General features: G+C 44.6%; 1 protein-coding gene across 1 annotated transcript; it reads right to left on the bottom strand.

Annotated features, from left to right (window-relative positions):
- Positions 1-2,484: 2,484 nt before the first annotated feature.
- tbc1d24 (TBC1 domain family, member 24) lies at positions 2,485-18,027 on the bottom strand. Its single transcript, XM_088936628.1, has 7 exons — positions 17,948-18,027; positions 13,411-14,460; positions 12,171-12,329; positions 11,515-11,578; positions 10,135-10,230; positions 7,810-8,044; positions 2,485-5,974 (listed from the first exon to the last, which is right to left on the bottom strand). Exons 2-7 carry the CDS (start codon positions 14,376-14,378, stop codon positions 5,820-5,822), a joined length of 1,677 nt encoding a protein of 558 aa, XP_088792754.1. The 5' UTR covers positions 14,379-14,460; positions 17,948-18,027; the 3' UTR covers positions 2,485-5,819.
- Positions 18,028-22,522: the final 4,495 nt, after the last annotated feature.

The raw sequence follows: 22,522 nt of genomic DNA, 5'->3' as shown, positions 1-22,522 counted from the left end.
AAACCGAGGGCTTAATGTTAATTATTCTAAAAAATAAATGGTATTTTCAGTGGGTGGTATGCTGGCTGTGATAACAAAACCGGGCAAGGAGACTTTTTTGGAGAAATCAAAATAAGCATGTTTGCCGATATAGAGATAATAGGGGCTACAGTAAATATGTTCCAAAGGGATGTTTTTTCTTTGGTTCTGAAGAAACAAAACCTAGTGAAAACTACCGCAGTGGGGGATATCTGCTCTTAATAGAGTAGATTTAGATACAGTATATTTGATATGCAATATCATAGTCTGCACCTGTGCGAAACACATAATGCAAAGAAAGAAATGACTCCAGATTAGGAAGTGATTTTCAATGTGGTTTGACACTTCTGTGTTTTAAAACACACCCTTCCATTTTTTTCCACATCATGCTCTGTGAGAAAGTCTCTTTAACTAGTTATGATTGAGCATTCGGTATAAATTGCAATCTGTAATAAATAATACTCGCCGTTTATTATGGTCTTGCGGGTTTTGGTGTGCAAAAGGTTCATATCTGTGCAAGCAATTCCAGAGTTAAAATAAAACTCAGATTAAGATCAGAACCTTGACTCACCCTCACAATTTCTCTTTGCAATGAGCTTCCTCTCTATCCCTTACAGACAGTTACCACTGCATGGAATTTGTGATAATTTGTGAAATTGTTGGGCCAACATTTTGATTTTATCTGGGCAAAGAAAGAGACTGATGATTCCTAATGAGCCTGGCAACAACGGATCTACAACCTACCCTTTCCTCCTTGTCAGAAGGGGGTTTATTTCTGACATAATCTGGCACTTGCCAGAATCGGGGGTTAAGCCTGTTAGTTCGTGGAAGGTTCAACAGGCCCAGCAGAGGCAATCGAACAGGTAATTTACACCTCTGAAAAAAACGAATCTGGCCAACTCTGATGCACAGACTGTTGTCATGGAGACGGGGACCTGACAGCATCGGCACTGTCTGCTAGCCGTGAATATTTTTAACATTTAAAAAAAAAAAAAACACAGCTTGTTTAAAAATGGATTGAGTCTGAAAGGATTGCAATGCATTCCTGTCTGTTTATAAGAACGTTCCTCCACCTTCCTCGCACTTCTAAAGAATCACTGTCACCACTGTAGGGAAGAGAGAGAAGCTAGACTACGATGTTCTAATTATAGAACAGACCTTTTCTGATTATTGCTGTTCTCTAAATCTATAGGATTTTATTTTAATATATAGTATTTAGGAATTTTATTTGTATATTTTAGAATATATAGTATTGTGCATACTATATCAACTACTGTATATGTACTGTATATGTGTACTTCATATATAGACTTCTTTTATACATATATGAAGTATAAATCTTCTAGTTACACTTTTAAATGACCAATCTATTCAACTGAGGAATGATTGTTTAGATAGAAGCTGGCTCTGTATCGCAGGAAGAAGTCCAATTTTTACTTCGTCTTAACAGCAGTAATATAGTGCTGGTGATAAATATTTAACGAGCACAGTCCCTTTTTGTCTTTGAACAGAGAAGATGGAAGGGAATTGATAAAAAGTGCATTTAAATCGGAGATAAGCAGGCACCTTTTGACCCAGAGGAATCCGGAACAAACTACTCGGCCATGTTTTGAAGCCGATATTCTTTTAAGAAATGAGATCCTGGGATCAATCTGTTATTTGTAGAAAAGCAAGCAAGACAAATAATTTCCTTGCCTTTCCTAGCCTTTTTTAAATGTTCCTATTATTATAAGCCTGGAGGAAGGGAGTCCTAAGAGAAAATGGTTTTATTTTTTAATTAATTTCTGTATTGTACAGTTGATTTTGTTTTGTCCCATCAACATAAAAAAAATAGATCAGAAAAAAGTGTTTTACGCAATGGAATATAGCTAGGTGACATTTTACTCATGCAAAACGTGTAGGAAGACCTGCGCAATACAAAACCACTGAATTACTATGAACGGACAACGTGCCAAGTATTGAACTGCTTAACGTGACACAACCCCAGTTGCACAACCTCGTGTAAGAGGTCTCTCTCATTCAGTGAAGCTTCTGTTCAGCTCAGCAGATTGCTGTAGGACACTCTTTCAACCGATCGGATCAACAGAGCCTGTTAACTGTCTCTGCACACCTCCCAGTGGGCAGGAGTGCACAGTCTCTTCTCAGAAAGTGCCAGGACCTGCTGGCTAGAATTCATATCATGTAACCAGCACCAACTCACCGGATTTGATCATTGGAATATTATTGGAATACTGCATAGAAGCAGCTGGGCTTCTTGAGGACTGAGATACAGTACATTTATCTCACTGAGGTATTACGTAATTCAGTATTGCAGGCACTGACTGTATCTACAAGCATATTATAGAAAGATTTCCTGGTTACACTCTACTGCTTCAGCACAGCTCATATGCATTTTCAGGGATGATGAAGCATTACAAGCAAGCTGTTTTAGTGTGTGCAATGATTCACTGCAGCAGTACGAGAAAGGACACTTAACACTGCTTTATTCATGAATTAACACTTCAACATTTAAAGATTTTACTTTCAAACACTGAACATCTCGGCTGTAAAAATAATGAAAAGATTACTTTTCAACAAAGTGAACGTCACACAGTAACCCCGGGCTCCTGGGAGGAACCAGGATGGTATTCCTTCTGCTGGTATAGACATTTCACAAAAACTACTCAGGATACAACAACACAATGCATTGCACTCTTAATCAAAACACAAGAAGACATGTTATTGGACTTTGTAATGCACTAAAACAGATATGGTTTAACAACAATACTGATAGGAGACCTGTTCTTCCAGGTTTAAATGTTTTATTGAGCACCAAATTAAACAAATGACAAGGAAATTTAGGCTATACTAGATAAGCACTTTTACACAAAAATGCAACTGACTGCTATGCATACCTTTACTTTGAAAGTATCACTTAAAGACAGTAGGTATTCAAATTTCAATGCCTTTTGATAAAGTCGGCCATGCCTTTTTATTCAATACAAGTCAGCCCCCGACTTCACTGCCATTCAGGAAGTGAAAGGCTGGTAGCACACCTAATTTTCTCAAGAAAATTCAAGCCCAGTGAATGGGTTGTACTGGAAATGGCTGGAAAAGCGGAGCGCTTGCTCTGGCTAAAGAACAGACTCCCCCAGTACATGGTTTGTATGGCCAAAGAACAGAACCATTTTTGGATGCTTCACCACAGCACTGCAAAAACAGAAATTTAAGTGCCAAAATTCAGGGAAAAACGCTTACTGGGAAACAACAACAACCAGGCACTGTAGTGCTACGACTACTGCATGTTTTACCAGATTCTAAGCCTTGTTTCAAAAGCGTGCCCGTTGTGTCAGCTGCCCTGCCACTCTGACTTTCAACAGACTCGGTCAGGGTTTACAGTGAAGAAATGCGATCAAGAATTGTGCAATTCAATACTATTTTTTTCACCTTTTCCTTGTGTTGTGTTCCCCATTTCTCTTGCTTACTATAAACACCAACAATCATTCACAAAACAACAGCAGAGTGAGAGAGAGAGAGAGAGAGCGAGGTCCCCTCCCCTTCAACCTCTTCCACAAAGAGACTCAAACTTTCACACTTCACTTTTTCACTAACCTGGGCCTCTCCACAGAATTACTGCAACTAAAAAAAAAATACACGGCATTATTTTTCAAAGTGCTGGAATTTGACAACATTAATATAAGATAACAATCATATCCAATTACGACCACCTGTACCAATCACCAGGCTCTTCAGAACTCGATCTCCAAGTTAACTTTTTGTCGCAAATTTGCCTGTGCAAATATCCTCACTGTATACGCCCATGTCTACGGAACCGGTAATGGCCAAGCTCTTGGCTGTATTCCTTTGAAGCTCTCTTAGATTAATAACTTAACGTGAAGAAGTCACTTTGAAAAGCTAGGAGAAACTAGGGGTAACAGGTCATACTTAAATCAGAAAAAAATATGCAGAAAGCTTCGATATGTCAAAAGAAAGAGAAGCAAGAAGATAACCTTCAAGATTAAAAAAAACAACAAATGTAGAGATGATCTGATATCTGATCTAGGCATTGGAAATAAGAGAGGCTACATCAGACAAAGGCTGACTCGTCTGTAGACAGACACCAGGCTGCGTCACTGCCTAACCTCAGCACAGTCTGCCTGGGCACTGCATACACTATACTGAACTTGCAGCAGTGCAGTTTAAAGAAAAGATAGTGTGCCGAGTTTTAAATAAGCCGTTGGGTGAGACGAAAAGACCCTTATAAAGAGTGTTTTACTATGAGACAAGCTCTAAGAGCAGCTGATCCATACAGGGTGTGAGGAATTTGTGCTGGTTAGAGTTCAGCCATGTCTGCATTTGCAGGCTTTCACAAACGTCTCTGCCGGAACAGGAAGAAAAGAACGCAGAAGAGCAGTAAATGGTTTCAGATTGCACATTAAGCATCTAAGTGTTGTGGTATAGCGATCCAGATATTACCACGCCACTGCAACTGAATCATACCAGTTTGGAATCACGTAGGGAACGCGCACTGCAAATCAGCAGCCAGCAGCCTGCTTCAAAATGGGATTAACAGAGATGATACTGATACTCAAATTTGCCTACAGAGTTACAGGTATCTAGACAGCGGGATCCCACAGAGTCAATTAGAAAGATCTTGTACTGTAAATTTATCAAATCACCCTGGAGAATATTTATGAAAGAAAAACCCACAACTCCAAAAACTAACTACGATTAAAATAATCTCATTTTAGCCCTCTTCGCTTCCTTTAATACAAATTTACACTGGTTGAGCAGGACAGCAGCTGGCTGCAGAAATCTGTGCTTTAGAGTTTTCATGTGCTGCTTCACGATTTTGCTTCAAAAGCCCAATACAGCCCAGCACACTCCAGCTCCTCATGTGTAACAATCTGTCAAATCGCTTAATGCGCCGACCACAGGAACATTAATCCTAGTTGATCGTGCTGAGGCGTGAGTTATAAAGTCATGCACTACACAAAACAAAATAAATCAGAAAAACTCGTGTGCAGCAGGATTTAGAGCTGGGTGTTGACAGGGTGCCCCAGTATCTGATATGTAGGGCAATAGCAAAAGAAAAAAAGGATAATGCTTGAAATAAAATAAAATAATATAATGACCCAGAGCAGAAACCTTGCCTACTATGTACTGGCTTTTATCTTAAAGTCCTGTTACAAAACTGCTGGTCATTGAAATGAAACTTTCTTCTTCGAACAGGTACGATATGCACTGTATGCAATTCACTTCTGCCCACGTGGTTCATGAGCCCTGAGTGTTCTGATGATGGCAAGTGATTAAATTTTTTTTTTTGCATAGTAAGAAGTGCTAATGTTGGGGCTTTGCCCATGAGCTGAAGAATCACCAGGAATGAAGAACCGGCATGCCCGATAAAACCCAGAGTCTCCTTGGGCCTGCCCATTCGTCATTCTGTGAACTTGAGACACAGCGGAGGACAAAAAGGAGGCGAACTCGAACACAGATGAAATGTTAACAATCACTGAGCGCGACTCCGACAAAGATATCGATGCGCTGCAGTTCTGGGGCTCTGCTTCAGAGGTCTCAGAACAGTAGTGCTGTGTCTGAATTTATCAGCCTTCTCAAATCTACTGCCACACACTGCTCTCCGGATACAGGAGAGCACAGTGTGACCGGTAAACAGAGGGCCCCTCCCAACCCCTGGAGGGCCTCAACAAACCCTGAATTCCCAGGTATCCCGGGTTGGAAGATTGCTGTCCAGGCCTTGATATGAGGTCGTGAGGCTGGCTCCTGGCCTGCGAGTACTGGGCCTCCCTCTCTCTGCTCTCTTGCTAGGAGGCCATGGCGTCCTGGAACCCCCAGACCTCCAACAGGGCGATCTGGAAGGCCTCCGCGCACAGGGGCTGGTTGTCGAAGGTGTGGCACCGGGCCGTGCGCCCGTGGTTCAGGTCGGCGTCGATGTAGAGAGCGTTGCCGTCGCCCCCCCCTGGGAGGAGAGAAGCAGCGCGGGGTCAGCGACGCTCGAGAGGCACGGGGGTCTCGGGAGAGGGATCAGAAGGAAGACGCGGACTCTAAACGGGTTAGGTGAACGGATCGGAGAGGGACTCTAAAGTTAATAATGATTGCGTGGCAATGGTGAATTAAGACAACTTTTTAAAAAAAAAACCTTCTGCCATTTTAAAGACAAGTGGCTACAGTTGATTTTTTAAAAATTCTTTCAAAAAGAACACGGGATATACATTCATTATAAATCTGGTAAAAAAACAGAGCAAACACACAGCGAGAAACTGAAAACTACGTGTAAGGTGCACCTGGGAATTGACAAGTGGTGTTATTTGTGTGGAAGAAATTAAAAGCCATTATATATCAACTGAAAGGGGAGTCTCGATTTGGCGTCTGCCAGGGATGTGATGGAAAATGGGACAACAGCGAGGTCTAGTGGCTGGAAGAGTTTGGCATTCGTTTTTCTATAAACAGTTAAACTGTTCACACTCTACATTAACTGGCAATTCTCTGGCCTGTATTTCAGTTCCTTTTAAAACAATAAACTGACCTTTGTGGGTTTTAAGAAAATGGAAGTTACAGACTGTAAGATAGTTGTAATACAGTTTACAATAAAATCAAATGCAGATTAATACCAGCGATTAAAAAAAAAACTACAAAAATAATTTTAGGCATAACTTTTTAAAACATGTAATTGAATTTCTGTAATCGGCATTTAACATCTTTAAATTATTGCACTTCATTGAATTAATGCTTCTGGCTGGATTTCAAATCTGTTTCACCGGTTGTCGAACCAGTTCCTTTGTTTTTAGAATTGCTAACATACAGTAATATTTTTGAAGTCATCTGTGGAAATAATCTTATTGCCGAGTCAGGAAATGTCCTGTTGTACGCAACAGAACTACTTAGAACTGGCAATTATACACGTGCACTGTTTAATCAAATGTATTGCATCGGTCTAATTTAATTTGAGCATTCAGGAAAAAAATCTCCATTCGAATCTAATTATGAACATTTATATTTACTTATATTAAACATTCATTTTACAAATAGATCAAATTCTAAAATACATTAAAAAATGCAGACCCTAATCAGATCAAAATGACAAACCTTGGCATACAAAACAGAACAGCTGTCAAAAAACACCCAGCAGTTTGTATGGAGTCACAATGGCCCTATGGTATACAAAGCAGACTATAGGCATGGAAGTAGAAGTGGATACCTACTATTGGGGTGATTATCTTATGCAAGTGAAAACTTGCAACAATCAAAGTTCTGGCCTCATAACTAGAAGGTTGTGAGCTCAAATCCCAGGGGAGATACTGCAGCTGCACCCTTGAAGAAGGTGCTTCACCTGCACTCGTCCACTCAATACAAGCTGTATAAATGAGTGCAAAGGCATTGTGCGTTAGATAACAGTTTGAAATGAGGGGAAACTGCTCTTCTCGGCCTCCGATAATCCCCCATCCCCAGCGGAAGACAATATTATTTTGCCCCGTTTGCGAGTTGTCGACCGATCATTCAATATTGATTCCTAAGTAGACTCTTCAATCTGCACTTCCAAGTTTTCAGGTCAGAAATTTTGTCAGGTCTATGCGGGTTTTCAGTACCTCCTACTGTGTTCTAAACCCTTATTTTTAATTGTGCTAATGTTCCTTGTAAACCCTCCTTCCCCCCCCCCCCCCCTTTACTGTTAAGCGCCTTGAGAAGCTACTTTTAAAGGCGCTATATAAAATCAAGTTGATTCGTCTCTTATTATTGTAGTTATAGTAAATTAGACCAGCTTAACTAAAATGTGCCATCCAGACAAGAGCTCACCAATGATTATCGACTCCTGACTGCCAGCCATGAACATGGAGGTGTTTCTGGTGTTGAGGTTGAAGTGGCGTGCAGAGAGGAAGGGGGAGAGGCGGTCGGTGGGATCAGAGCTCTCTTCCTTGGCGGGGAGGGTGTTGGGGTCCTCTGGGGTCTCCGGATTTTGGGGTGGGGCAGCAGCCGCAAGCTCGGGGTGACGGATCACGACCCACTCGTACCTCTCCATCTCTGGCTTCAGCTGTGCGGAGAGAGGCAGAGGAGACCAAAGCTGCTTGAGCTGAGAGAAACGAGGAGCAGCGAGACTGAAGGGGAGAGAGGAAATCCTGAGGTGAACAGATAACATGGACTTTGAAGGCAGGGAACTGGAAGGTGGGAAGTGCTGCCTGATACATACCATTTGACAAATGTGCATCCGGCATGCAGCTGTGCGAGCAGCATGCAGCACACAGTGACCTCTGCTGGACACCCAGCATACTGCAACTGATAGACGAATGATTTTCCTAATAATACTTTGCATTTCTACAGTACATCTGCAGAGAATTTGCCACTCTGGTTGCGAAGGATGGAATTATGAAAAAAGCCAACTTAGACCTTCCCTCCAACCCTCTAACACACACTCAGATTGTAGATGAGTACTAATATCTGGGACTGCCCATAAATAAATTTAACATGTGATGAATGTTGAGAGACCATAAATAAATACTTATGGAGACTTTTTTTCTAAGGAAGTTTAGCTTCTTCAAGGTGGGCAGAACTATTTTAATACTTTTATATTGTGAATATTTTGTTAAAAAGTGTACTGTTTTGGTGTGGTAAATTCAGTCCTAAAAATGCAATAGGTTGGAGACAATAGGGAACATAAGTAACAAAATCACTGGCATAAATCCAATCAAGTTATGTGTTCTAAAGAATTATAGCATATAATTATAATTTGGAATTATAACATTCCATCTGGGGGGAGTTTCTTTGCCTTAAGTTGTAACAGAAATATTTTAGCAAATTGTTTATCCCTCTTTAATTTCACTTTGAATAATCTAAAATAATCATGTATACTTCCTGAAACATTATTTGGCCTCTATGTTGAAGGCTGTTGTCATGTTGTATTGTTGTGTTGGAGTCTACCGTAAAAAACAAAACAAAATTCCCACTAGGAGATAACGATAAAGTCTGAATTTTAAATGGTGAAAACACCAAATGGACTGATACCTGGCTGACTTTCTTGCACACATCTTTTAATGTGACCATCGTTATCACATGAAATACCAGCTTATTACACGACAGCTGGCAGGGTAAGAGGTGGGAACTGGGTAACAGACCATGGTGCTCTGTGATTGGATAAAGGGAACACATCTGCCCTGCAAGCTCCGCCCCCTGCACCAGCTGCCTGAGACAGGTGTGAGGGAGCTCAGGTTGGGCTTGGAGTGCTCAGGTTACAGCCTGCGCCATCTGGACAGTGTTCACTGACATCGGCACAGTGCAGGGACCCCCTTCTGTCCAGCAGATTTACCCTTCTCTCCACTTTAAAAAAAATACATTTAGCGGCAAAGTAAATGTACAAATCATCCTGTAAACTCTGGATGTGCCGTCACATTCTGTAACTAACTTTTGTTTTAGAAAAGAGTCTCAGGAGGAGTACTGGGATGCTCAAAAAGGTTTAACAGCTTGTGTTTCTGCAAGCTCTGTTGATTCTCTAACAAATGATCAAATATCATATTCTGATTAGAAAATCTAAAATCTGTAAGTTTGTTTAGTACCTCAAATCATAATACAATATGCTCACACCCTCTACTTGAACCTACTTGGACCTAATCCAATTCCAGAAACAGGGTTTAAATTCCCCCAGTGTGTTGTGTATATTGTATTACGCATTTGCCTTGTAATTTGCACTATCTGCACTTTGTGTATCCTGTCTACAACGTCTATGTCAGTGTTCTGTCTGTTTTTTTACCATGGACCAGGAGGAATGATATGTCGTTCCACTGTATACTCGTATACGGCTGGAGTGACAAAGAAAAGTGAACTTGAACGCGGAATGTGGTCAGAGCCATGAGAGGGCTATGAGAGTGACCTCTTGTGGTCAACCAGAATCACTACATCACTGGAAAATTGCCATTATTTTTCACATTGAGCAATCAGGAGTACTACCCTGTCAGCATTCCTGCCTCGCAGTGCTGGGGCCCTAGGATATACCCTATATACAGGGTGAAAAGAGCAGGCGCTCTGCAGACTGCCGATGTGTTTCCGTTGTGCGACCTGAGACGCGACCCTCACTGCCGGGCGGGACGGGACGCAGACAAGAGGACGGGGACGGGGAAAGGCGGGACCCACCCTGAAGACGAAGCACTCCCCGGTGCCGAAGAAGCTCAGCTTGCCCCCTCCACGCCTGCGCTCCTCCCAGTCGGTGGACAGGTAGGCGCCACACACCTGGGCACGGGGAGGACAAGGCCCCGCTGTTAGAGCACTGTGCCACCCCTCCCTCGGGTCTCCCCGATCCCGAGCTCACCCACAGGGTGGGTGCCTGCTCGTGCCGGTGTGTCTGAGGCTCTGGGACCCAAGACAGTCTCCTTTCAGCTGAGTCAGTTGGATGTTAAAGCTCATAAAAATGCAGAAGACAATGACTCACACTAATCATTCTGTTGACTGTTCCTGTGATGATACTGTGTAGCTGCAATAGGCATGAACAGGTCTGACATCACGTTACAATGACAGCTACAGCGCTTAGAGCTGGACACTGTCCGATTGCTAGCAGGCTTATGTCGGTGACTTTCAGCTACTGATAAGGTAACTCTCTCCCCGCTGTCTGTGATAAAACCTCAAGAGCAGAACTAGGCCGCACGTGAAGGAGATTCACTTCCAGCATGTGTGCGGAGAAGAGAGTTTGGGCTCAATTTCTCAACTGCTTTCTGCTCAATGGCACAGAAGGTGGTAGGGGATTGGACATGATGGCGTACAGTTCTGCGCCATCGTCGGGTATGGCTGCTGGGTCGGTTTTGAAAGCGATCCAGTTCTCATTCCTGCTCGCCAGTGCCTCGTGGGGTATCACATCACCCTGTAGCTCACACCGGGCAGCCCACTGGAGCTCAGCAGGTGTGAGCCTGGTCAGTACCTGGATGGGAGACCTCCTGGGAAGAACTAAGGTTGCTGCTGGAAGAGGTGTTAGTGGGGTCAGCAGGCTCACCCTGTGGTCTCTGTGGGTCTCTTAGCCCCAGTATAGTGACAGGGACACTAAACTGTAAAAAATGCGCCGTCCTTTGGATGAGACATAAAACCGAAGTCCTGACACTGTGGTATTAAAAATCCCAGGATGTTCCTCGAAAAGAGTAGGGGTGTAACACCGGTGTCCTGGCCAAATTTCCGATTGGTCTTTACTAATCATGGCCTCCTAATAATCCCCATCTCTGAACTGGCTTCATCACTCTGATAGCTGGTGTGTGGGGAGTGTACTGGCGCACTATGGCTGCTGTTGCATCATCCAGGTGGGGCTGCACACTGGTGGTGGTGGAGGGGATCCCCATTGGAAAGAGCTTTGAGTGGAGTGTTCAGAAAAGTGCTATATAAGTGTAAGCAATTATTACTAATATCATTAACACAGCCCACAGAGCAAGAGAGAGATACGTAAATGCCACCAGTACATAGTAACTGTGTGTGCGGACTGCAATGACCGGGGCACAGCCCGAGGAGGAGGAGCAGGTCCGAGCGCTGGCTCACCTCTCCATCGGTGGTTCGGATGAGCAGGAGAGTCGGCTCGTGGCCCTCGCAGTGAGAGTAGAACCTGAGGAGAAAGTGCAGTGGAGGGGAGGTGAGGACTCACCGAGTGGGGAGGGGCACTGATGCACGACAAGAGACCGCCAGGCTCCGGCAGCGGCTGAACCCAGCTCACACATAATAATTAAGGCACAAAACAAGCCGGCATTTGTCACATCTAGAGTTCGAAGTTCCAGGGGGACACAGGTCTCCAATCCTGGTCCTGGAGAGCTACAGAACCGGGGCTCTCCGGGACTGGACAAGGTGATTCCTGCAGTAGGATTTTGCTAACCAGGAGCAGGTTTAAGAATCCCAGCAGGGCAGTGCAGATACAATACAATAAGTAGGGGGACGCAGAGATGGGCTGATGAAGCTATCCACGACAGTGACGCACAGTACAGAGCATGGGAAGCGTCTGCACATGCAGTTTATTGCAGCTGTAACTCTGTTATGCTGCAATTCATCAGAAATGCTCCTCATCATTTAAACCGCATGCCGTGCGGGAAATCAAGCTGCCATTAAAGCCTCCGTTATAAAAACGACAGCCTTAGGAAGGAAAGGTTTACAGATTTCAGGGAAACATAAAAAAAAAATGCTTAAAATATGCCCCGTGCTCGCACCTGTTGAGGCTGCAGCCGTGCTCCGCGGTGGTGAACAGCAGGTGGGGCTGGCAGAGGGCGAAGCGCTCAGGGACCCAGGCCCAGATGTCTCGCATCTCCTTGGCGCTCACGATCTCCGAGCTGAAGGTCTCTGGGTTCACCGCCAGGTGGACGTTCTGCCTGGAGAAGACAGGGAAGCACCTTAGACCCCCAGCTCCGATCTGGCTTTCACCCCAATGTTATGATGTTATGACTCCTAATTTGAATTAAATATAATGGTCCTGATGTGCACGGATTCAACATCCTTACCCACCGATGATCTAATGCATGTCATTGTACTTTGATGACAATTCTATTAACCGCTTTTGTTTACCTGTGTCATAGAAAAGTTGGGGTATAATGTTTTTTCCAGTTTTATTTGGAATGTCTTGCATGTTCCACGGTTTGCTGCTTAAATTGAATGCAAAAAGTGACTACGAGGAAGGGAATGCTGATTTTGCAGATGTTACTAATGGGAATCTACGCAGACAGTCCCTTTTTAAGGCTTTAAAGTGTTTGAAGAACCCCTCTCCCAAGAGAACGAAAGTAGCCCACACCTACCTCCTGCGTGGCCCAAGAAGTTAGGAAAGGGTTGCAGATCCCACGTGAAGAGAGAAAAAAAAATGACAGAGGAAGGGAGACAGAAAGAGACCAGAAGCTTTATCAGGGTGCCAAAAGCAAAGAAACAATGCTTGTGTGACAGCATAGAATATGCGCGTGCAGAAAGTGTTGGTGCAGCAGAACGAAACAAGAAGTGTAAAAAAGCCACAGGCACAGGCATAAAGAGCAAAGCTGTTTTCTGCACACATCTATCGCAAACGAGAACAGAACGCTGCCAAGAGTCGAAAGAAACGCCTTCAGGATTTCACTGACAATCCTAGATTCAGAAGCAGTTTCTTCCTGCAAGCTGTCAGATTACTGAACTCTACCTCTACCACTGACTCACACTGCCGGTCTTTTGTTTTCACACTGCTTGTACCGACTTAAGTTGTATGTTAAGTTTGGTGTTGTTGCCTCTGCTGCTGCTGCTGTTCTGTGTTTAGGTTGTGCCGTTTCCTCGATGTCTTTGTGTTGGAGCACACGTGCAAATCCGCACTGCGTTGCACTGGTGCGTCTGACAGAATACACTGAACTGGAACTTTCGTGGTTTCTGAGTTAGGAGAACAATGGGCACGGCAGGAAACGGTCTCTGGAGACACGGTGTCCTCTGCGCCCGAGATACCTTTTCTGCTTGACGGTGATGCCCTTCTGCTGGAGAGACTTCTCGTTGGCCAGCTGCAGCAGCCGGATCTCCTTGCGGCTGAAGAGGCGGATGGCGAAGGCCTTCTCCAGGAGCTTGTCCGGGGAGACGCAGGAGCCGATGCCCCTGGCGAAGGCCCGGATCTCACCCCGGATGTCGCCCGCTTCCTGCGGCGGGCCCGACCTCACCCTGCGGAAGAACTTGAGCAGGGCCAGCGCCACGCGGAACAGGACCTTGTAGCCCTCCACCAGGAAGACGTCCAGGACCCTGGCGGCGTGCGCCAGGGGCAGATCCCCGAACACCCAGCGCAGCCAGTCCGAGTAGACCTCCATCACGTCCTGGGAGGCGGCGGCCACGATCAGCCTGTGGGCGCTGGGGCAGTACTTGTTGGCCAGGTCGCCGAAGGTCATGCAGGACGACTCGTAGGCCAGGAAGGTCTGGTCCAGCAGGCGCCGGCCCGGCTCGTTGCAGGCCAGGATCCGGCAGATCTTCTCGAAGCAGTCGGCCTCGTCCCGGCTGAAGTGGAGCAGGAGGGCCACCGCGGCGGGCAGCGCGGGGCAGTAGGAGATATCCGGGAACTGGCTCGCGACGCAGGCGATGATCTTGTGGGCGGCCGCCACGCCCTCGGCGTTCAGGCAGAGCTTGGGCACGGGGCTGCCGTCCACAAACTCGGGCAGAGGCAGGGTGGCGGGGGCCCTCTTGCCCACCACCTTTCCGACGATGTCGCGGTACACTTCGGCGTCAGGGGTGACGGTGCGGCAGGGGATGGCCTTGATCAGCTGCTGGTAGACCTGCGCCCGCAGCCTGTGGCTCTTGGACCAGAGGCCCTGCCTGGCCGCCTGCTTCAGATCCCCGAGGTCTCTGCAGTCCAGTTTGCTGGGGCCGCCACTCTGTGCCAGCTCTCCCATCTTGTCCCAGTCCACAAAGTGCTCATATTCCACGTCAGCCATCTCAGCCTCAGCGCAGGGTGGCCAGGGATGATCTCCGGGTGTCTGATTAAGGCGTGCTTAAGAGACGAGCATGGTGTTCACTCTGAGACATAAGAGGGAGAATAAAGAAGCACAAATCACATCAATGGACAAAGCCGTGGAAGGCTCTTACCTCTGACAAAACCCTGAGTGCAAAATATCAGTGCCATCTATCACAGCACAGCTACAGTAACTGTGTTCGAGTAGGGATCACTTCCTACAGGGCTGATACGATAGCAAAGCCCATCACATATGAAATCTAGTGTCCCTCTGCTTCGCGCTGTTGTTTTCTGTTTTTCTGCCCAAACCAAGTCCTGTCAGGAAGGCCAGTGGTTTTGGCAGAAAGAGCCTGCACAATTAAGAGACACTGCAACACGAGACAAGACATGAAAAGAAATGACACAGGACACACATATCCGCGTCAAAGTCGAGCTTTCAGGCACGTTTATGCATTTTTCTACATTCTTTTATGGACGTGAGGGTCAGGAGGAAGATTTAACCCAGAAAATTGTTGTAAAAAAACATAACCTGTGCTGTACTGGCTTTAAAAAGTTTTCTCACCCATAATGAAGTCAGAACAGAATGCTGTGTTCACATCACATGATTCTATCAATTTATAAACTACTCCCTTTCTGTCTGTTAAGGAGCACTCTACAGTCAATATGGGGCTTTGCCGTCCATAAACACACCTTGAGTAGGCCAGACAGATTAACCATTACCCTCGAGAATGAGGTTTAAAGTTCATTTGAAATTTGCAACCAGGCACACTAACACCACTATTGATATTCTTACTATTCTGAAAGCACATGCCTCTGAATCAAAGATCATGCAGTACATATTAGCCCATGTCTCCACATGCCCTTCACTGTCTGTGATAGGCTACACGGGTATCTGTAATAACAATTTTTTTCACAACTTCACTTTCAAAATGCGATCTGTACATGAAGGGGCATTACAGGAATGCCGACATGGACAGAAGTAATAGTTCTTCACATTCAAAAACTTCCAGGCAGAAAAGCCTCCTGAACTGTCGGCCTTCAACCAGCACGACAGGGGAGTTAAAACCGCTTTTCCGCACTTCCAGCTCTTCCCAAAGCCGTCTCCCAAATTGTTCATTTCTTCCAAAACCAGCTTGGTTTCATCACCTGGGACACGGTGCCTTCTCTACTGTCACTGCCTGCTCTGTATCGACTGTCTCCAGATTCTGCAGCTTCAAATCCAGAAATACTCTCCTTCAGGCCTAGAGCTCGGTTTTCCAGTCTCGTCAGCCTCCGTCCAGTCACCCCAGAGCCTCTGTCTACACCAGGTTCTCCACCAGCAGCTCATCGGTGGCCACCAGCCTGGAGCAGAACAGCATTACTGAGTTATCCTAATCAGATTAATAAGATTTTGTAATTTAATCTTCTGATAACCCACCGCACATCAAACAACAGGGCGGCCAAGCACGCGCTGCGCTCAAACTTTTCTAAGAACTGGGAAAATGAAACCCTGAGGAACCTCGATATGGTTGAACCAACAGGGACTGTCAACAGAAAAGAACTGTAACTCTACAGCACACAAGATACACAAGACACAAGGGGCAGATGGAGGCCAAGTGCCTGATGACGTCTTTATGTTCTGGAGTGGAGGCACTGCTGTTGAAACAAACAAATGAAACATTTAGCCCTTATCTGCTGATCAGACGTCAAAAATTGATTCACCATGGCCTACACCAGGATAGAATGGCATATTCAATGCAGTGAAAAACATACAGCCTAGCCTTTTGTGATTATACCAAAAAAGTCTGTATGTATTTTGGTGTTACCTTAATGTCTTTGTATTAGAGCATATATGCAAATAAGCATTTCATTGCACTTGTGCATGACAATAAACTGAACTGAAGTAGCCTACATGTTAAAATGAGTAATAACCTGGTTTCCTTCCCCATTACAGTTTCACTACATTCATTGTGTACATAACTGAGTTCAGGTATCAGGTTCCGTAGATTCAGGCAAATTCAGCAGGCACTGTGGTGTTTGTGTTTGCTCCGTTTTGTGCTTCCTCCCGTGCATGATGCGTTTAAGTAACTTCTGTTACAGCAGCAACATTTTTAGATGCCTGTAGCTATCCACTGCGATGGGTCAAGTCTATCTGTTCTGCAGCCAAGCACAAAATAACCTGATACTGCACAGCCTGACAAACACTATAGCTGGGTCGCCAATCTCACAGCTCAGCCCCGATGCTTTAATTGAGTAATCAGATCGTGCAACAGGACTTAACTCTACTGCACTAAAGCAGAGGTCCTGGTATCCACCTTCCTGAGGAAAGCCTGCAGCAGCAAAGTAAAGTAGGATTACAATGCAAGAGGACTTGAGCTTACTAATAGTCAACAGGCACTTTATCAGTGTGGGAATCAGTACCCGTGTACTGCATGCAATACAATCCACAACCTCACCTGCAGCACTCCAACCGCAGACTGGAGCAGCCCTAATTACCAGGATTAATGAGACAGAACAATGCCAGCCATTAACTGGAGATAGAGACAAGCAGGTGTGTTGGCTGTATGTTTGTAAGGGGATAGGGGTTTTTAAGTAGAATCACTTACTCAGTTAAAAGCAGGGGCAGAGGTTCGGTAAAGCTGAGGCTCCTACAGGCTAGGATGGCCACACTCAGCACCAGCTGAGGTGAAAGGAGCTTTTCTCAAGGTGTGGACAGGCTGAGAGGCATTCATGCCGTTATTGTATTGTCATCCAAACGAGCAGAAGCCTAAAAGCCATTGAAATGACAGCGCCAAAAATCCCGTCTGTTAAGGGTGACGAACTTTCCTAAAGCTTCATCCTTGACCGACAAGAAACTGAAGTCAACCCAATGGTCTCAGACAAAGTTATGCTCCTCCGGCCGAGGGTCGAGAGAGGACACACGGGCGCTGCTGTGATCAGGGATGCACTTGAATCTAGAAGACCACAGTGACTACAATTATACAGGCTACAGTCGCGTCTGCAATGAAAACAGAATAGAGCCGCGGTTTTGATGCTGGGCTCTTCTACCTACATAAAAAGATAACGACAGAGCGCATTAAAGTGCACACAGGTCACTGCCTGCACAAGAATCAGTTCTCGCCAAGGGAATTCAAGCAGAAACATTTTCAGATAAACCCAGGGAAATGCACATCTGTTCTGTTTTTGGCTATCTGTAGTGGTCTTTAAACGATCCACTCGCGACATTCAAACGACAAGTCTACAGCAGCAAAGCGTCCAAAATAAAGCAAAACTCTAATGGATGTAAGTTAAGGCTCACGGTGAATCTAAATGACCATGCAAGACAGTGGGTGTAGAAATATGAAATTTCTACAGAATGTGCAAATAAACAGGACACGAAAATGTCTTTTGTACCTGCAGACAGTGACCACAGAATACTGTGTATTTCCTTCAGGACCTCCAGACGCGCACAACAGCATCATAAAACCAGCTGAGACAACTCAGACAAAGACAAAGACAGAGCAGTGTTTTTCAGGCGTCAGGTTTATTATTTTCTTTCTGTATGCATGTAAAACAGCGCTAAAATATCCCTACCTGCCTCCCCGGTCTCCACCGTCGCTTCCAGCTCGCCAACAACCTTCCTGCCTGTCAACGCAGAACCACACATGCGCAGTACTACGCCCCTCTCCGAACTCCTGCCCCGCCCCTTTCACATGGCCTGTGCTGAGCATGCGCAGACTGCGCTGTCTGGTATGGGAGACTGCGCTGTTTGTGCTCTTAGTGCGGTTAGTCACGGCGCTGAGCTCAGAGCTGTGGGAACACATCGTCTTGTGAATATTCATGCTTCTTTCCATAACTGTGAACCACGTCCTAAAATATGTTTAGGTCTGTTACTCTCATGTATTTTTTCTTTATTTGCAGAAGACTAGTTATTTTTCTCTTATTTCTTCGGAGCTCTGTGCTGGTGTGATTCCAAACAAAAAGCAATATTTTGATGCATTGAATATGTTTTGCGGTACGCATATGTGCCAGCATAATTCCTCTATCACAGTATACTATTTGCATGCGGCTGGTACTGAAAATACCATCTGTACCAAAATACCAACGTCGAGGGAAATGTTGGTATACTGTATGTGACTGATGCTTATATACAAAGCAATTTATATTTACACCCACTTTCACAACAGCATTTTACAGAAGCAATGTCATTGAAGGTCCTTGCTCGACAGTACAGCATCACCCAGGCTTTGAACCCACATCCTTTCAGATATGATTTCAGAAGCCTATATTGTTCTGATTTCAGGACTTTTTCACTGCATTGTGTACTACACAGCCCTGAGAGCTTTGCTATTGCAGCTAGCAAACCCCCTTACCCCCTTGAAACTTGGAAAGCTGTAAATGTGCAGCAGAAACCTTGGTTCCTGCTGGGCCTGTCAGAGGTGACCATAATTGCCCATGACAATAATAATTAAGACCACTCTGATTAACATTAAGGGGGAGTCCTGTTCAAAGGTAATGTATAGTACTTGAGCAGGAGCAAGATTAAACAGACAGGTCTCTAGACTGATGTGATCCTTGTTCAGAGTGGTTCACTGCACATTTCAAACGTCAAACGTCCTGCAGATATTTGTTTCTGGACAACCAAAAGGATCCTTGTACACAAGTGTTAGGTGTCTTCAGCCTGGCAAAGAAACAGATTTTCCATTTCCAGTTGCGAGGATGTTGATGGGCGTTCTCCAGCTCTAACAGAATGCAGAGTCCCTCTTTCAGGGAGTGGTCAGACACCAAGGTTATTGCATTGTGACACTGAGTTGCAATGCGGAGTGCTTTCGTGGTTAACACACAAAAACAAAGCAGCTGAAAGATGTATTAGCAAAATCTGGTGTGCAGAGTGGAAACCCACCTCTGCAAAAGCATATCTTGTCCTAGAAATTATTAGCATTTCATTGCCTTATTTACCAAAAGCATTTTCTTAAAGTCTGTGCTCTGCACACTTAACAACACATAGCCTTGTCTATAGCTTTATTCACCAGGGCTAGTGAATAAAACACATGATATTCATTATGGCTAATCCAATTCAGCCATGGTGACCTTTTGTCAGTTTCTGGCTGCTGTGCAGTTTGTTTTCATCTCAGGCTGAAATGACTCAAGAAATTGGATATATTTTCTTCAAGGCAAGTAAAATTCCACCCATTAATCCTTTCATTATCGGAAAGCTGCTTTTTCTATGGTAGAGGCCCGACGATCCCAAGTGTACCTCAGAAGCAGAGTGCGCCTAGTGCCCAACACAGGCTACAAGAAAAAGACCGATTTATAATAAATGCCAACAAACGCATAACATAAAAAGAAATGTTTTTTTTTTCCTGGAAGTGTCTGAACAGCTCTGCAAATAATGAAAAGACAAAAGTAGAACTAGTTTGGTCAGATTCAAGCTATCAATGATATCGTAGTGTTTTGGAATACCCTCTGTGTCAAACCTTTGTGATACTGTGATAGAAAATAAAACATCGAGTGATTGGTCAATGAGAACATGCATATAAGAACAGAAAGTGCCTAAGACTTTGACCACATCAGAATTACTTCAGCTAGACCACACCCTGGTGCCAATAGATCACGATCAGATCACACTCTGCCATGATTTATAAAGGCAGTGATGAGCTGTTTTGCCAAGCGTAGTATGAAGGGATTTGCAACGCAGAGACACCTTTATTCATTTAAATTTGCAGCAGTGGCAGTGCACCTACAGTACCAGGCACACGTGAGGGTCATGAAAATTATATTATAACTGGATTTAACCACTTCAGTCTTTTGTTACTCATTTGTGTATCTGTGGCAAGGCTAGGTGTTAATAGTGACAGCTTCAATAGAGGAAACTAACCCAGACATTTTAATGCATGCTGGGAGTACAGTGGGTGACATATGGACTACTTTATACTGACAGCTCACAAGTCATCCCAGAAAACAACATCGCACTCCAGGAATTAGAGTCCTGGCGTTGCTCTGTGCAGAAACGTTGAATGAAGAGCTCGAAATGACAGAGTAGTGCCGACAGACGAATGATCTGGCTTTTCCCTAGACTCGATGCCTGCGGGCCTGTGAGGCGGTGACAGAAGGAGACAGATGGATTTTCAGTTCTTAAGTCTGAAAGCTCTGGGCTTATGCAAGCTTACTGTGCTTCAAATCCTTCCGGTTTCTACCACATGACATCACACCAGCAGGACTCATTGTCCCTGTTCGCTGAAGCAGTCTGAGAGTCCGTTTCATCACACAGCCTTCGTCTGATTCAACTGAATTGTCAGAGTATGAGAAATTGATTGGTATAATTGATAAAACGTGATTTTTTATGTAATGCCTGAGGCCTTTTTCAGAGATACAACCTTCTCTAGAGTTTGGTACCCTTAATAGAATACTGTACAGATGGCACATAAGTTTCCATGGAAACGTCCCAATTCTCCATAGAAACCTATGGGTTATAATAGAGAATTGCGATATTTCAATAGAAACCTTTAGGCCATTTTTAAAAGGCAAACACAGCAACCATTTTTTATTTCAAGAAAGTTATTGCCCTTGATACTAAGAACTGCCAAGCTTTTGTAAAGCATCATTTTGATATATGAGGTGTGAGTCGGGATCTGTGTCACCGTGTGGGCTGCAGAGGAGCAAAGAAGTTAGTTACATGATGAAAAGTAAAAACGGAAAAATACAAAGTTTCTGCTTTCGTGTCTTCTACAGGCATGATGCGTTACTGCTAGAAACAGCCATAACGTTGAGCCTTCCCCCCCCCCCTACTTTTCTGTGCTTGAATTAACCTTTACCGTTTCCTTCACAATATGTGCACCCTGCCTCTTGTTGCTAATACTGTATTATCCTCACCTGGACTGAATCGAATTGTGCGTGTGCATGCGCACTTAAATATATCTCACATACCAATTACCTGACCCAGTAAGTCATTGTAAGTTGCTAACAGGGTAAGTTGAAACTTGAAGATGATGCTTGCTGGCTCAAACCTTATTCACTAAACTCTGCGCTTGCCCGAATTGGAAAAAAAGAGAATTTACCAATAGCTGTTTTCTCATCGCCCTTGCGGCATTGAATCCACTGCAGCTTCTAGCACGCCCTCTGCTGGTCTCAAGATGAGCTGCAAGATGAAAATCGGAAGCAAACTAGCAGAAAATTTGGCGTTGGAGTTTGTTGTGTGAATTTTTTTCCAGCATGGAAAAACTTGAAAGATTAAACATGTGATGTTCAATCTGTGTAATACAAACCATGTATTCATGTATTGTTACCATATTTTAAGGAGAAAAGACACTACACAAAGAATAATACATGATTATGTTTTATTATATCACAGCTGCGTCTGGCCCTTGACACAATATAAAACAGGGATCCACAATCCTGATTTCTACAGGTTTTTAGTTAATCCTGGCTTAGAATTATCTGTATGAGATAATTATTGGCTTAATTGGAATATAATTAGCTTAATTCTCCCTGCTTTTCAGATGCTTATGCTTCACACAGACCCGGTAAACATGCAGACTCACTGCCATAATGACAAAAATGTAACCCGCTCTGTGCCTGGCAGGTGAAAGGAATGGATGGGCTCACCAATTTAGCAGCTGTGAATACATCCTTAAAAATTAAAGCCGTGACTCGGGGAAAAAAGGCTGAACCATCCAGGAGCAATCAGCAGTATTTCAGTTTAATGTGACAAAACAGAAACTGCAGGGGCAAAGGAAATATGGAAGTGATAATGTTTGGTCAGAATTGCCAGCCAGGAGAGTGAATGAAACCGAGTTGGGGGCCTGTTTTTAAACAGGCTGGTTTAATCCCCAAACCTCCCCCCACACAAGCAGAGAGGGCATTCGAATTGCAGCATGATGCTCACAACCCTTTGGAGTGTTGCAGCCGAAAAATACCAGCTGGAACACACTACACTGCACCGAACACCATTAACATTACTACTACAAGGCCTAGTTTTCTCGGTTGACCGTGTTTTGCTGTTGTGTTTGTATTCCACCGTAGTCATCTCACAAGAAAAGGGTGACATCTGGGGAAAACGCGGGGTGAGAAATTCCAGACAGACCGAAAAGCACTCCCGTCTCCCCGGAAGGCTTCATTGTTCTTAGAGGCCGCTCTCCACTCGGGTATTGTGTTCCCTCTGGAGAGACA

This window comes from Atractosteus spatula, chromosome 18 (assembly GCF_055471065.1).
Source record: "Atractosteus spatula isolate fAtrSpa1 chromosome 18, fAtrSpa1.hap1, whole genome shotgun sequence".
Taxonomy (NCBI): Eukaryota; Metazoa; Chordata; class Actinopteri; order Semionotiformes; family Lepisosteidae; genus Atractosteus; species Atractosteus spatula.
The sequence above is the reverse complement of the archived record's forward strand: the minus strand, read 5'-3'. Positions and strand labels throughout refer to the sequence as shown.